Genomic DNA, 15,313 nt, shown 5'->3' with positions numbered 1-15,313 from the left:
TTTTATACATTCAGAAGGTACTAGTGATGCACAATGCGCCTAACAAGATCAGATTCTGGTTTCAGGTTGCAGCCAAAGCACACTGGATAATGTTTAATATTGCAATGATTGTCGCAGCATTGTGTGGTCCCGCACTGGGTCCCAATTCCCACGACGCCACAGGAACATCTTTCCCCATTCGGTTTATTCACAGTTGACAGATGACCTTTTCTTCTCGTAATCAATTCTGGCTTTTTCTCCGAGACTGATAGTAGGCAGATCGCATCGATGCTACCCAAGATTAACAAATCGTTGTCAACGGTCAGCGTGAGAAGGAAACATTCAACATATTTGTTCAATAATTTGATACTTTTGGGCCTATGTTACCCGTGATGCTCCCGTGAATAAGACATCGAGAACGTGCTCTAGTTGAAGCGTAAACACGAGATTGCTACCATTTTCCTGCTACGAACCAGCGGTTAAATGCCTGACTTCACCTGTAACAATTGATGGCGCAGCATTATTCTCTGCGTTCTTGTTATCCCGCGTATTATTCTCTAATAAATTCTTGGTCTCTCATATTTCAGTTCTTTCCGTGTCGCCGCAATCAGTCAAAAGTGAAGATACATCGATTGACCAGATAGGATGTGTTCTTTGCCTGCGTACCGGTCCGAACAGAACAAGGTATGTCACTGTATATAACAGTTTTATGAACGTTCTTTTATGATTATTTATGACCGGTAATCAGGCGAAAGCGATGAGTTTTCCTGTTGTTTTACGTTTGCCCCGGAGCTTTGAAACGTTTTCGAACTTGAACTGTTCGTTTTCCTGTACTCGTTATCTCGCTACAGCAATCCGAAGATGATTGTCATAATTAATACCGAGTTCTACTTCTTACCCTGCTTTTTACGATATCCAGATTCGACGCAATATTAAAGGTTCTTCGCTAAATAGCGTAGGATTGCAACTCGCCCCATATCGTCCGGCAGCATTTAACGTCGGATTGCGGTCAATTAGTTACAGGTTATTGGGTTGACGTACGTCAGAAAGCGCCAATTAATGAGCATCAAACGAAAATCTGCGCGCTCCAACGCGTGGCCGTTGTTCTACCAGTTAGCGGCGGCTGGATTCGAAAATAAAGGGGGATGATTGCTGGGCCGGGCGTTAGATTCGTCAAGGAAAATATCCTTTGCAGTTCAAGAGGCATTCAAGGAGCGTAACTAATCCGCTACACCATGCAAGACGGCAGCAAAGACGCCGACAATTCCGAGAATCCAAAAGCAACTCCGAAGAGTGTGAGAGCGTGTAAATATAACAACGTAAATTATCACCTTCGAACAAACGACGGCAGACTATGGGCCAGCAGAACGCTTCGGTAGAAACGGATGATGGGAATGCGTTAAATGGATCCTTGTTAGTCCTTTTCTTTGCTGTCGATTTCTCATGTTCGATAGCGGCTGCCCTTAGTCTAGTAACAAGCGCAGGAAGAGTGACCACAGGCAAAGATTTGAACAGGCCTCTTATGTCAGGTTTACTTTGGCTTTCCTATGGCTTTTTCGCACTTGAACCTACAGCCGCACTCTTCAGCCGTTTTGTTTGTACAGGCAAACGGACAGATCTGTACCTTATTACAGCAGCAGGCAATCGAACCCGAATGCAGTTGAACCAAATCGGACTCATCGCTTCTGATTCGATGCTCATGACATAATCCCAGTGTTAACCTATAACCCGCGTGTAGGACTATCATACAGGCGCCGGTATAGTTTTCGAAATAACTCCGTCTCATGTCTGCCACTGTTCTGACGTGCAGTGGGAATATTTATTTCGATGGTAGGATGCAAAGAACGACTTGTGATTTGGGATGGACTGCTGCGATGGATCACGTTACGAAGCCAATAATTCTATAGGTATTTTTTTTTTGTTTAGATGAAGACTACTACACCGACGACACGACCAGGCACTCCGAAGAAAAAATGAAATGAAAAGTGTCTGTGAGCGATTTACCGCCAGTTACCACAAATAGAGTGACCCCTTGATAATGATAAAAATGTTCTTCTTCAGCAACACTGTTTAAGTTGCTACGAACAAGTTACCAAGGAGCCCCAAGTAAATAAACAAACATTTTGAAGAAGTGTCAATTGAAACAATTCAATTTTTGCGGCCTCAGCGCCACTTTATACTAGCAACTTAAGAAAGTTAAGCATCCAAATTCTACAGCCATAATCAGTGCAAGATATAGTAAAGGTGAGTGCTTAAATTTTATTTGTGAGCTATGAATATAGGAATGTTTTGTTTTTGCTCCTAGAGTTGGACATATACAGCCAGCCAGAGTCACACCAGATATCTTGTCCATACCCAGAAACTAGCATCTGCCTTCCGGCAACATTTGCCCGCGTCACGTGGAATCTCTGTGCACGTGCGCAAAGTAGCTGATCTTGGATGTATTTTTTTCAATAATGCAACGAATTTTATGGACCGAACAAACCCAAATCGATAGCGCCTCGCTGATGTATCCGGTGAGGGTAAAGTGCCCAGGCCCGTGCGCAGGAATCATCCATGGGGGGGGGGGGGGGGGGGGGGGTTCAAGGGGAGAGGGGGGTGTCCAAAATGCGAAAAGGCGCCTCATCCACTATACTGACAATGTAAAAAGCGGGGGGGGGGGGGGTGGCGGGGGGTTTATTATGTCAGTTTATAAATAGATAATAAATTGACAAAAAATATGAATTGTCAAGTTATTTGCACTTTAATATAATAAGTACTCCATTGTTCATGAAACTTAATTTAAAAAAAATCTTCATGGGGGGGGTTAAAACCCCCAAAACCCCCCCCTGCGCACGGGCCTGAAAGTGCCTATAACCAGATTGAAAAGCTAACGAAACTGCCAACATTTCGGATTAAATTTTTTGAATTGTCACTTTGGGTGAGATCATCATTTAACGTTCGTATACGAATCTTTTTTCATTGCTCAATTTTATGTTGATTTACCCGATTGAATCGTTTACAAACGTTAACTGGTGACATGTATCATTGTACATTCAATAAAATATTAAAAATTGACATATTTTAATGCAATGAACAAATGAGAATTGAAAGAAAACGTTCATAAATCATTGACTAAATTTATTTTATACGAATACGGGGCATGGCAGTACATTTGTTCATTTCAAGAACAGTTCACTGCTTTTCGAATATCCTATTCATACTAGAAGAACTTATCGTTAGTAGCATGGAATAAGTAAGTTCCAAGTCCGTTAGAATATATTCTTTCCACACACAGCAGTACTCTGTAGTCGTACAAATCGACTAATTTGTAGTCGCAAATGTGATTTGATAAGAGGAACACGCAATATGGTGCATCTCTTTATGCATACATCACGCATCAAGACCGACTGATTGGTCCACTTCTATGACAGGTAATGATGCTGGAGAACTTGCAATTTACTGCACAGAAGGGATCTTCCACTCGAGGCAGCCGTTGAATCCATTTTAAATTTTCGTAATAAAATATCCATTTTGCAGTTTGTTTTGTTTACATTGCTCAAATCTTCAATGTGCAGTAACCAAGGATATGGTTACTGTTATTCAAAATCAATAATTTAGCAACTTGTGTAGCCAGTTTCATTTTTTTTCAAGCGATTTCATTTTGACATTACCAGTTACTGAGGGGTAGTTAAATTTGCGATACAGTTTCGATAGACGAGTGGCAGGTCGTGTCGTCGACTACACTATTGTTCAGTAGTTTTGGAAAATGCATATAGAACAGACAAATCAACTGTCGATCGAATGTAATGAGTTTGATCAATCTTCTGCTAGGCGAGTTTCCCACAAAGTCGTTGTAAAATCTGATTCTATGTTGTTGATTACAATTTTTTGTATAATTAGTGTTACTGATACTTATCTAGGTCGAATTTTCTACCGATTCAAATTAGTATTCTATAATCAAACTTAATTTGATCGACGACACGACCAGGCCGACGACACGACCAGGCACTCCGAAGAAAAATCAGCATTAAAACTGTTCGCTAACGATTCACCGCCAGTTACCACAAATCTAGCGACCCCTTGTAAATGATAAAAATAATCTTCTCGAGCAACACTGTTTAAGTTGCTATGGACTAGTTACCAAGGAACCCCAAAACAAATAAACATGTTTTGAAAGCGGTGGAATAGTTCTATTAGTGTTAAACTTTGTCCAAATTAAGCAGAAATGCATTTTAATGGACTCGATTTTCGGAATTTAATCGAAACTATGGATGAAACCAACGAACGAGGACAATGATCTGCTTCCAGCGATTCATCCGTACACTTCAACTGCTAGCTTTTCTGGGCAGTAGGATTCGGTGTAATATGCCGGTGTCAAAATTGTTTTGTGTCGGTTCATTGCGCAGCAGTGGAAACAGTATTTCACCTTGTTGGCCACTATTCGAGGATTACTAGTGGAATTCCACAAAGAAATCATTTTACCGTACGTTATGCAGGTACCGCCGAGCAGGTATTAGCCTCGCTCAGCTTGTTGTCGGTCATTTCCATGTCTTCCTTCTCACACAACGGTTCCAAGTCAAGACCTGAATTTTGAACTTGGCTTTATAAAAGACATAACTCATACTCCTCAATTTTTACATTCCGCTCGAGTCAGGTAAATCCATTAAAGTGTTCCGTAATATAATAACCGATCTGAAATTTATTTTGTTTACATTCATCTTACCTTCGATATGCAGTAACCAAGGTTATGGTAACTGTTATTCAAAATCAATAAATATATCAACTTGTGCTGCCAGTTTAAAAAAATTCACTAGCGTTTTCGATTTGACATTTCCAGTTACTGAGGGGTAGTTAAATTTACGATACAGTTTTGATAGACGAGTGGCAGGTCGTGTCGTCGACCAGGCACTCCGAAGAAAAATCAGCATTAAAACTGTTCGCTAACGATTCACCGCCAGTTACCACAAATCTAGCGACCCCTTGTAAATGATAAAAATAAACTTCTCGAGCAACACTGTTTAAGTTGCTATGGACTAGTTACCAAGGAATCCCAAAACAAATAAACATGTTTTGAAAGCGGTGGAATAGTTCTATTAGTGTTAAACTTTGTCCAAATTAAGCAGAAATGCATTTAAATGAACTCGATTTTCGGAATTTAATCGAAACTATGGATGAAACCAACGAACGAGGACAATGATCTGCTTCCAGCGATTCATCCGTACACTTCAACTGCTAGCTTTTCTGCGAAGTAGGATTCGGTGTAATATGCCGGTGTCAAAATTGTTTTGTGTCGGTTGATTGCGCAGCAGTGGAAACAGTATTTCACCTTGTTGGCCACTATTCGAGGATTACTAGTGGAATTCCACAAAGAAATCATTTTACCGTACGTTATGCAGGTACCGCCGAGCAGGTATTAGCCTCGCTCAGCTTGTTGTCGGTCATTTCCATGTCTTCCTTCTCACACAACGGTTTCAAGTCAAGACCTGAATTTTGAACTTGGCTTTATAAAAGACATAACTCATACTCCTCAATTTTTACATTCCGCTCGAGTGAGGTAAATCCATTAAAATGTTCCGTAATATAATAACCGATCTGAAATTTATTTTGTTTACATTCATCTTGCCTTCGATATGCAGTAACCAAGGTTATGGTGACTGTTATTTAAAATCAATAAATATATCAACTTGTGCTGCCAGTTTAAAAAAATTCACTAGCGTTTTCGATTTGACATTTCCAGTTACTGAGGGGTAGTTAAATTTACGATACAGTTTTGATAAACGAGTGGCAGGTCGTGTCGTCGATTTGATATTTAATAACTTCACGAGGAAATATTAAAGTGACGAAGATTCCTATTAATTCCTCTACGGTTATTGCTTTGAATCCGTTACCTTATGCATGCCAATGAGCTGATTTGTCAATTGAGCTACCCTGGTTGTGAAAAACACTTGCCGCACCACGCAAGTAAAAAACAGTAACTGCTTTTTTTACTCAAAGAACATTTTGCCTTTCTAGAAAAGCTATTCAATCACTGTGAAAATCGACTTATGAATTGAAACCCGAACCGAAGAAATTATACACTCAATTTTCTCCGAAGTGGATGGACTGATTTCAGTCAACTTAAATTTTGACGTCAAACTTAAATTTCGACATCATTAACCAATATCGAATTTCATCTGTATCCGAGTTCCAATTTCGGAATTAAAGGATGATGAGTGAACAAAACTTCACGTGCAAAGCATTAAATTCTTCTACTGCCCAAGTTTTGGATCACGTTCCTGTCAAAAGCAGAGACTTTACTACACAACAACTTTCGAACATGTAGTATTTACTACAATTTTTCGGTAGGTAGCTCCAGAGGTTGCTACTCGTGTGTTTGCTGATAAAGTGAGGTAGCAAAATTAAATAAAGTGGCATTTTTGCAGCAGTAAGTACGTTTCTTGCTTTGTGCATACTTATTCCAGCTTTTTCGGCTCAAATTCGATATGACATGCAATAAATGCTCACATTCGAAGGCAGCATTAACTACATGTTCGAGCTTGTGTTTTTTATTCATATCAAACGCGTTTTACTCTGTGGACTTTGTTTTTGAGAAGATACTACAAACAACAGACTTTACTACATTTTATTCATACGGCCCAATGAGTGATTTCTCCTCAAAAAATAAGTAAAAATGATTTTCAGTGTTTTCGTGTGAATATTTGGAAAACATCGAACAGCTTAACTCTTAAATGCGCATGTTGGATTTTTTAGTTTCTTGTATCGATGTAACTTGACATGAAATGCGATAAAACGTTTCCTTTATTCAGAACAACGCTGCGCATTCAGGGGTTAGATTACATTTGGCTTCCCACTAAGAAAATGGTAAGATTTTGTATAACGTTTAATGTCTCTTGAACTGGACGAATTTAGCCGAACAGCGCGAGATGGTCTTCCAATTTGTTGACACGCTTTGTTAAATATTGCTTTTTTCTGCAGAGTTGAAGGCAAACTGTGTCGTTTGTACAAATGAGATGGAAAATATTTACTATGATGCTCAAAGTACTAGTATGTTGTATTTAAAATGATTCAACTACGAACCTCTTTGTGCCGAATTCGCTGAAATTAAAAATTACTCGTTGGCTCACTGCTCTTTTTTACCTAACCGGTCATATTTATTGTATATTGATTGGACTCAACGAACCCAAAGAGGGACTTTGGTCGCACTTTTTTTTTCTTTTTTTCACAAGGATAAAATTATGTCAAGAATTCAAATGTATACAATTGTAATCATACCGCCAATGCCAGTGAGAACACTCAAAAATTCACAAATCGACATATTGAAAACTGCTCATAATTATATGTAATAAGGAAAGGTACCAAAATATTGCGATTTTATTGAGTTGTTAACGTTCAAATCCTGACCACATTAGGTTGCATTTTCTTATACTTTTTTTATGAAGTGTATCCCTATATGAAAAACAAAGACTGTATTCCACATAAAACAAAATCTCAAGATATCGTTACCTGACGAACGATAGGCAATAACTAGAGAATTAAGTAAATAGTTGCTTGAATTTTAAGGATACTAGGGCAAGGCATGGCCAGGCATACTCATTTCATCTTCTCATGAAATAATGACAATGATTCATGGATTTATGACCAAATGATTCCAACCATAAGCAATAACTCTTTTCTCATGAAAATCGATCATGATAACACTATGCGTTACTAGCTGAATGTGTTTTATTCGAAACTCGTCATTCCAATCTTATTTCCGGATATTACTTTGAACCTTCTAAATCAATTGACAATGAGATAAGAGGCTGGAGTTCACTAGGAGATTGGTAGTACCTATATTCTTTCTCCAGACAGTACCAGCCTAGTTACCGTGTGGAATCCGACGGAAAAAGCCTCACCAAGAATAGATCCACTGGGTTTCTGCTTCCATGTCGTAAAAGGCGACAGAATTGCAGGAGTTTCCCTTTCCTTTCTCTTACGAGATTTTTTCGTCATTTCACATCTGATTACTCTATTTTACTAAATTATCTCTTCATTTAACTTATTAATTTATATAGAAAATCCGTTAAAGTAGGAAAATACTTGTTTGTTCGATAAATTATTTTGTTTTCTCGGTAGCCGGTAGGTAGGCTTCCCAGATCAACGAATATAACCAATTAAACATTAAAATAAATAATTAAAATAATAAAGTGGAAATAATAAACAATCAAGACGCGTGTGAAATCTGTTTACTTTTGTTTGGTGACTTAAAAGCAAAGTCCTGGCATTCAGAGATGTCTATCTCCTCTGTGTGACGAAGAGCAAGCAAACAACTTCAACTCCCCTCGCACTGACAACTTCAACGAGAGCTCTTCTCTTTCACATTTATACACCACTGTTGTGTAAGTGTGCACGCATCATGAGTGCGTTTGTTTATTTCCTTTTACCTCTTCCACTGAATCGCACCAAAGTGCTAGAGCATTAGCTAATAAATTCTCTGAGGTGGATGCAGATACTTTCACAGAGGTGTACACGCCGGTGAGCACTCTGCTGTATGGTTTTCGTAGATGAAGCGTGGACACGCAAAATCAGCAAAATAGAACAATTTATCGTAAAATTTTCGGTTTTCCTTGCAAATTTTTCATAGCAAGGCCAGATCTACTCTCTATTAATTGAAGTTCACAGAAGTGTTCGCTCACCATCGCGCACCAGTGGTCACTTGGGTGTATTTAGACGAGAGCGCGTGTGAGCGATTCATGCGAAGAGAATGTGTTTCACTCGCGCCAGCTGCTTTAACCACAAGCACACACTCAAATGCTGTCTATTCGACACTGAGAAGAAGTGCGCTTTCCTCTTTGTGCGGTGCTTCGTTTTTTTCATCCTCGGTGTGGCAAAAATCTGACTCTAGCGGGTATAACTCTGGTGAAATGCCATCTCTGCTGGCATTACATTCCTTTTGTGGAATTTGGCCTTTCTGTTTCAACAGACTTCGCAGCCGATTCTTAGTGTACAGAATCATTGCATGGCTATGGATGCTACTGACACTAAGAATCCTTCCAGGTCGGGGCTCGAACATACGACAACTGGCTTGTAAGACCAGCGTTCTATGCATTGAACCGCCAACCCGGGTTGGTGACTTAAAATGATTGGATATAATTTATAGAATATGTCACTACAATTAATCGACTATTTTGTATAAATCCTATTCACTGGTTTATTTTCTAGCAGGTAATTCCATTTAGAAAAACGTGATTAATCCACCTAGCAGTGAGATGATACCTTTTTTATCAATCCGCATGTGTTTTTTTGCATGGATATTCTTAGGTGTTTTAGTTCTCATGACATTATTTTAATTATCGTCGTTTCAAACGGCAAATTGAGATTTTAATCACTCATTACCCTGTAATTTCGAATCTGCAAATCGTATCGAATTTCAATCTTAACGTGTGACATTCGATTGAACATTCCATGAGATGTCGAAGTAAGTTTCACTTTAGAGTTTTTCATCATTATTTATGGTACTTCCAGAGCTGGTATTCAGGAACTAGCATAACCCAAAATGATTCGAATGGCCATAAATTAAAACGCCAAACAATTTACATCTTCTATATCGGTATGAATTTTAAAAATTCACCATCTGTAATTCAAGAATCGGATAAAATTCACCAATTTTGTATTGGACCTTAAGTCCTTTAATTTGAATTTTTGTTTTTGAAGTTCGATTGGGCCTTTTTGAAAAAATGATTAAACTTTGAGAAACGATTCGAAACTGGATCCGGAGTTCTAAGATCGGTGTAGCCGAAATCAGATAAATTCACTTGAGGAGTGTGTAGACATCTTTGAGAAATTGTAGTGCGAATTAAAATTTGGGGGTACATTCCGAATCCAAAAAAGAATACCGCTTAAACTGAAATAAATTTATTTGGTAATCGACTATCCAAATTTGCAAACCCGATAAACCTGATTAATTTATGTGAAATAGACATTTTTATACTAATCACCTTGTATCTCCTAAACCAGAAATCGGATCTGACTAATTTTTATAGGATTTTAAGACCTCTCATTTGAATCATAGATGATTCTTAGATTTCATTTGAATCTTAGATCGGTTCAGCCATCTACGAGAAAAATGAATTGCATTATTTTAATTTCGTTTCACATGTCATCCTGTGGTTCCGAAATCAGAAGTCGAATCCAAATTTGGAAGTATACTAGTTTTCATATGAATCTGAGTTTGTAGAAAACGGTTTAGCCATCTCCGAAAAAATTGAGTGAAATTATTTGTCACACACGCATTTGCTGATCTCGACGAACTGAGTCGTATGGTATATGGAAGTTATGCTCTTCCAGCTTTTATTGCTGTAAGTAGTTTAAATCAATATAATTATGGAATTACTTTCAACTCGAAAATGCTGATATCATCTGGTTTATAAATGCCATATTCGAACGATTATGTTGCCAAAAACGAACCGTGCTAAAATCGGTCCAAGGCAAATTGTCATGAAAAAGGATGCTGTACACAGTCTTTTGGGCACTTAGAAACAATTGTATGTCACAGTATAAAAATCGTGTTTTCCGTTGCTCCCAAGCATTTCTTTGTCATACAGTGCTCAAAACTTCTACTGCTGGAATGAGGGGAAAAGTCGTTTACACAAAAATATTGATATCTCCGTTAAAAATGGACGGATTTTAACAAACTATGGCTTGTTGGATAGCTTTTACCGTGCGGAATCTAAGTCTAAAAACATATTCTGTTTTCAAGGTCAATTGTGACAGATACTGTCAAAAAACTGAAAATTTTGACATAAAACTCCGTATAACTCAAAAAGTAAACATCCTATGTCAAAACCATTCAATAGCGTTTTGGGTGACGGGGAGACCTTTCATTTGCGACTAGTTTGATCAAAATCGGTCCAGCCATCTCTGAGATCTCGACCTCTTAGTTGGCAACACACATACAGACACACACACATACACACACACACACACACACACACACACACAGACAGACATTTGCTCAGTTCGTCGAGCTGAATCGATTGGTATATGACATTCGGCCCTCCGGGCCTCGGAAATTTTTTCGAAAGTTTGAGCGAATTCTATACCTATTTTTTATATATATAAAAAAGGTAAAAATAGTAAAAATTTTATTCGTTACGCGATAGTATCAGGTGTACAACATTGCTTCCGCCGTTTTCCGATAGGTGGCTGTACCGGCTGAGATTGGTCAAAATACATAGATGATAATCCCTTTACAGTGCCTAACGAATTGTCATCGCCGTTTCAGTGACAGTTGTTCTTGCTTTCGTATTATTCACGCTCGAAAATGTCTGTTTATGTGCCCAATTCTCGCCATTTGCGGGAAGTTTTACTTTTCCGTTACAATTCGAAAAAAAATGCAGCTGGGCGCATAAAATGCTCTCAAAAACTTACGGTGATGCTGCTCTGAGTAAAAGAACGTGTCGGGAGTGGTTTGAACGTTTTAAAAATGGTGATTTCGGGGGTGGAAGAGAAAAAACCTTCAAAGATGAACAACTAGAAGCAAAGCTTGATGAAGATTCGTGCCAAACCCAAGAAGAGCTTGCCGAATCGTTGGGAGTGAGTCAGCAAGCCATTTCAAAACGTCTCAAGGCCCTGGGCATGATTCAGAAAGAAGGAAGGAATATCAAGGGGAACGTGCCATTTGAGCCAATTTGTTCTGAAGGGGTTTTTACATCGAATCGTAACCGGTGATGAAAAGTGGGTTCGATACGATAATCCTAAACGCAGAAAATCATGGGGAAAGCCCGGGCATGCAACTTCGTTGAAGGCAAAGCCGAATATTCACGGCGCCAAGGTTTTGATTTGTATTTGGTGGGATCAGCTCGGTGTGATTTACTACGAGCCCTTAAAACCGGGTGAAACCATCACAGGAGATCGCTACCGAACGCAACTGACGCGCCTTAGTCACACTAAAAGAAAAGCGACCACAATATCAAGAGCGACATGACAAAGTCATCCTCCAACACGACGATGCTCAGCCTCACGTCGCAAAAGTGGTCAAAAAGTACCTGGAATCGCTGAAATGGGAAGTCTCGCCCCACCCACCGTATTCACCAGATGTCGCCCTTTCTGACTTCCACCTATTCCGTTCGATGGCACGCGGACTGGCAGATCAACATTTTCAATCCTTCGAAGAGTTGGAAAAATGCTTCATGGATAGAGTCAAAAAAGGACTCCTTTTTTCGAGCCGGGATCCGAAAATTGCCGAAAAGATGGGAGAAAGTTGTCGCTAGCGACGAACAATACTTTGAATAATACATCTGTAAGCACTTTTTCGCAATAAAGCTTTTAATTTTGGAAAAAACGGCGGAATGCTTCGAAGACATAGCATTCAAAACATTAGCTAAAGTTAAGAAATTTCAAAAATGATGAAAAAAAAATAAAAGATTCATTTTAAAACCATAATGGCTGAATTGATTCTGAAAGAAAGATCATTGTTACAGAAATATACCTATGTAATATACGTTACGATTCAATTTCATCCCAAAAATGTCTAAATAGTTCATGATGCGAGAACTTTTGATCACAGTGTATAATCATAACATGAAAACACACTCTTTCCCTGAAATCATAACTCATATTGCTTATTTGTAGATTCAGAATTCTACCCATGCCTACCATATGATTTCAACCCTGTTGTCTCTTATCGAAATAATCCAGGGAAGAGTATGTAAAACGCTCCTCGTAAGGAAATGATACTATATAACTATTTTTTCTCATAACCACATACAAATACTCGCTGTTCCGACTATCTGAACATAGAGATAAGTTGACTACAACGGGGCAAAATGCGCCCCAAAAAGTTCGTTTTATTTTAAAAGATGTTAGTACTTTCCAGATGCAAGATCCTTCACATGTTATTGATTAAAGTGATAACTCATATATGATTTTTATAAACAAATTCCAAATTCCATAAACACGAAAAGATAACTTTGACGATTATTAATTGCAAATACATCATCTGTATTGGAACATAACTTCAAAAAACGAAGGATTTTCAAATAATTTCACTAGTTACATGAATAAAATGACTTAAGATAATTACTGTGGAAAAACACCGAAAATTATATATAATAACGACATACAAGTTTTTTGTTAATTTTTACAGACAGGATTAATTATTTGCTAGCAATTTTTTATAGTAATCTCTTGTTTTGATGGACTTTCAGTTTTATTAAAATTTATGCTTCAAAAAAAAAAGCATGAGGAAAGTGTTGCCCCGGGAGTGCGGTTTGGCCCATTCCCCATTACTTGAACTATAAACCTTCTGACTTCTGAACAATTTGCACTGCTAATGCATAATATTTCAATAATTTTCTCCAGCATTGCATTGTGCATTGCGTACGATACAAAAAACTACCAGAACTCTGAATTGGAAACTATATGTTCAATAAATTCTTTCATTGCAATTTGGTCTCTATCCGTCCATCCTGGATGAACAATACACCGATTGTAATTTCATACCTTCCAAGTGAGTCGAGTGTTTTGTTTAGCTGTCGGTCAGCAGTATGTTATGCAGTCGTCACCCCATACGCTTCCGTAACAACTTCCATTGACACCCGATGCTTCGTGGTGCATTGGCCGAAATTATTCGCGCATCAATTTCATTGATCGAATTCGTAGGGTTCTTTTAGTCATTGAGTAATTACACAATACTATGATGCGGTCATTCTGTATCGGATGTTTCGGCACTGATTGCTAGTAATTTTTAATGTAAATACCAATTGTAAAGCTAGTGTATGCAAATCACACGGTTACAAAAAAAGTTGTTCAAAGCCGGAGTGTCATAGCAAATCAACTTGCTCGGAACAGACCAACACAAAACTACTATAGAGTGCACGGTACAGGAACTCTTCCAAATAGAAAGCATATAATTACAACACTCCGAAGGTTGTGATTACAAGCTTCGGTATGATGGAAACAGATTTAAATCCATTTCGTAGATAGTCCGAACTGAATTATGCACAGCTTTTTAGTGCCATTAGAACTCATAAATAGATCGCAAATGAGTGACGTGGAGGATGTTGAATATCTCAAGATAAGCGTCAATCACTCGCTAAATCGAATCGATACATTTCACTATTCCAGTTTAGCGTCGATCTAAATGCTACCGATACGGTATCAATCAAATTATTGATTATTAATAGCCCTTAGCTCAATTCAGAAGCCGACCAACATAAAATTGATTGATGGCATAAAAATAAAAATGAACGAAAAAAAACAACATCAAACACAAAACCGTTACGAAACTAATCAGTAGATCAAATCAATCCGAAAATGTGTTACCTCTCATCACAGCTACAATGCATCAGCGTATTCACCCGCCAGTTGAACACACCGTACTTGGTCTCGAATCCCAGGATCCAGAAGGGACAGGACAAATCGTGCTGACGACAGCATCGATCCGCCTTCGATAGTCCGCCCATTTCTACGTAGTTACGCGCGCTCCATCCCTTGCCGCACCATTTAGTACCCGGCACTCGTAGCATACTGGAGAGATCCCGACGCTGTCTGATGATGGGGTCCGATCGATGGGCATGGAGCGAAAAGTGTTTTTGGTTGACGTTTATCAGTGTGTATTTGTTAGAAGATAAGGAACTAAAGGATTTTGAATAACACACTACTGGGAAGGACAATACGAGGCACAGGTAGAACAGGTATACGAAAGCCGAGTTGAAACAACATCAACGGAACGAACTTCGGCTTTCCAGACAGGTTTCACATAAATCTTTTCTCTAGTTAAAATTCAACATTATCACTTTCTTTAATGCGCGCACTCCTCTTCAACACGCTGCTTACCTTGTAGGAATTTTGTTTTCCTCCCGCCCTGGAGCATACGAATCCTTGCATCATTTCAGCCGGAAGCTAACGTTAGCGAGCTTAGGTTCTTTCACTTTAATAACTAATATGGAAAAGAAACACGCGCTTCGAAATTGTTCCCATCCGCCAAACCCAAAAACCCGAAACTAACCTTTGATCACAGCTGCAGTGGCTAATCGTGTACGGACGGTAATTGAACAGTTCCCACTTGGTAGCCATACCGGGTATATTTAATTTACAGTAGTCATGCTGCCGGCAGCACATATCTGCCCGGGATGCGCCTCCTAGCTGGTGGTACCGTTCAGCGGAGTGACCTCTGCCGCACCACTTGGTATTGGGCGATAGGAACCAATCGGCAATGGCGCGTTTATGCCTGTCGGCCGTTGAAGGTCGGTCGATGAGAAGAAAACAAAATAGTCGAAGAAAAATAACATAAATGATAAGAAACTAAATTTGAAGACGGTTTAAAATAGTACTAAAAAAAATCCGGTAAGGAACAGATAATTAGAGGGAA

The 15,313-nt window shown here is 38.8% G+C and overlaps 1 protein-coding gene across 5 annotated transcripts in view; it reads right to left on the bottom strand.

The window, feature by feature from the left end:
- The window catches only part of LOC131439657 (uncharacterized), a 56,173-nt gene that overhangs the window by 8,766 nt on the left and 32,094 nt on the right, over positions 1 to 15,313 (bottom strand). For 3 of the 5 annotated variants that reach the window (XM_058610949.1, XM_058610947.1, XM_058610946.1), the window contains exon 4: positions 14,266 to 14,490. In XM_058610949.1, the coding sequence (XP_058466932.1) occupies positions 14,266 to 14,490 (225 nt within the window). Of the gene's footprint in view, positions 1 to 14,265; positions 14,491 to 14,950; positions 15,173 to 15,313 lie in introns of all 5 variants that reach the window. The other 2 variants (XM_058610951.1, XM_058610950.1) reach the window with 2 other exon arrangements.

Source organism: Malaya genurostris, chromosome 3 (genome assembly GCF_030247185.1).
Source record: "Malaya genurostris strain Urasoe2022 chromosome 3, Malgen_1.1, whole genome shotgun sequence".
In the NCBI taxonomy this organism is placed as follows: Eukaryota; Metazoa; Arthropoda; class Insecta; order Diptera; family Culicidae; genus Malaya; species Malaya genurostris.
Note: the sequence above shows the minus strand (reverse complement) of the source record. Positions and strands in the feature narration are given on the sequence as shown.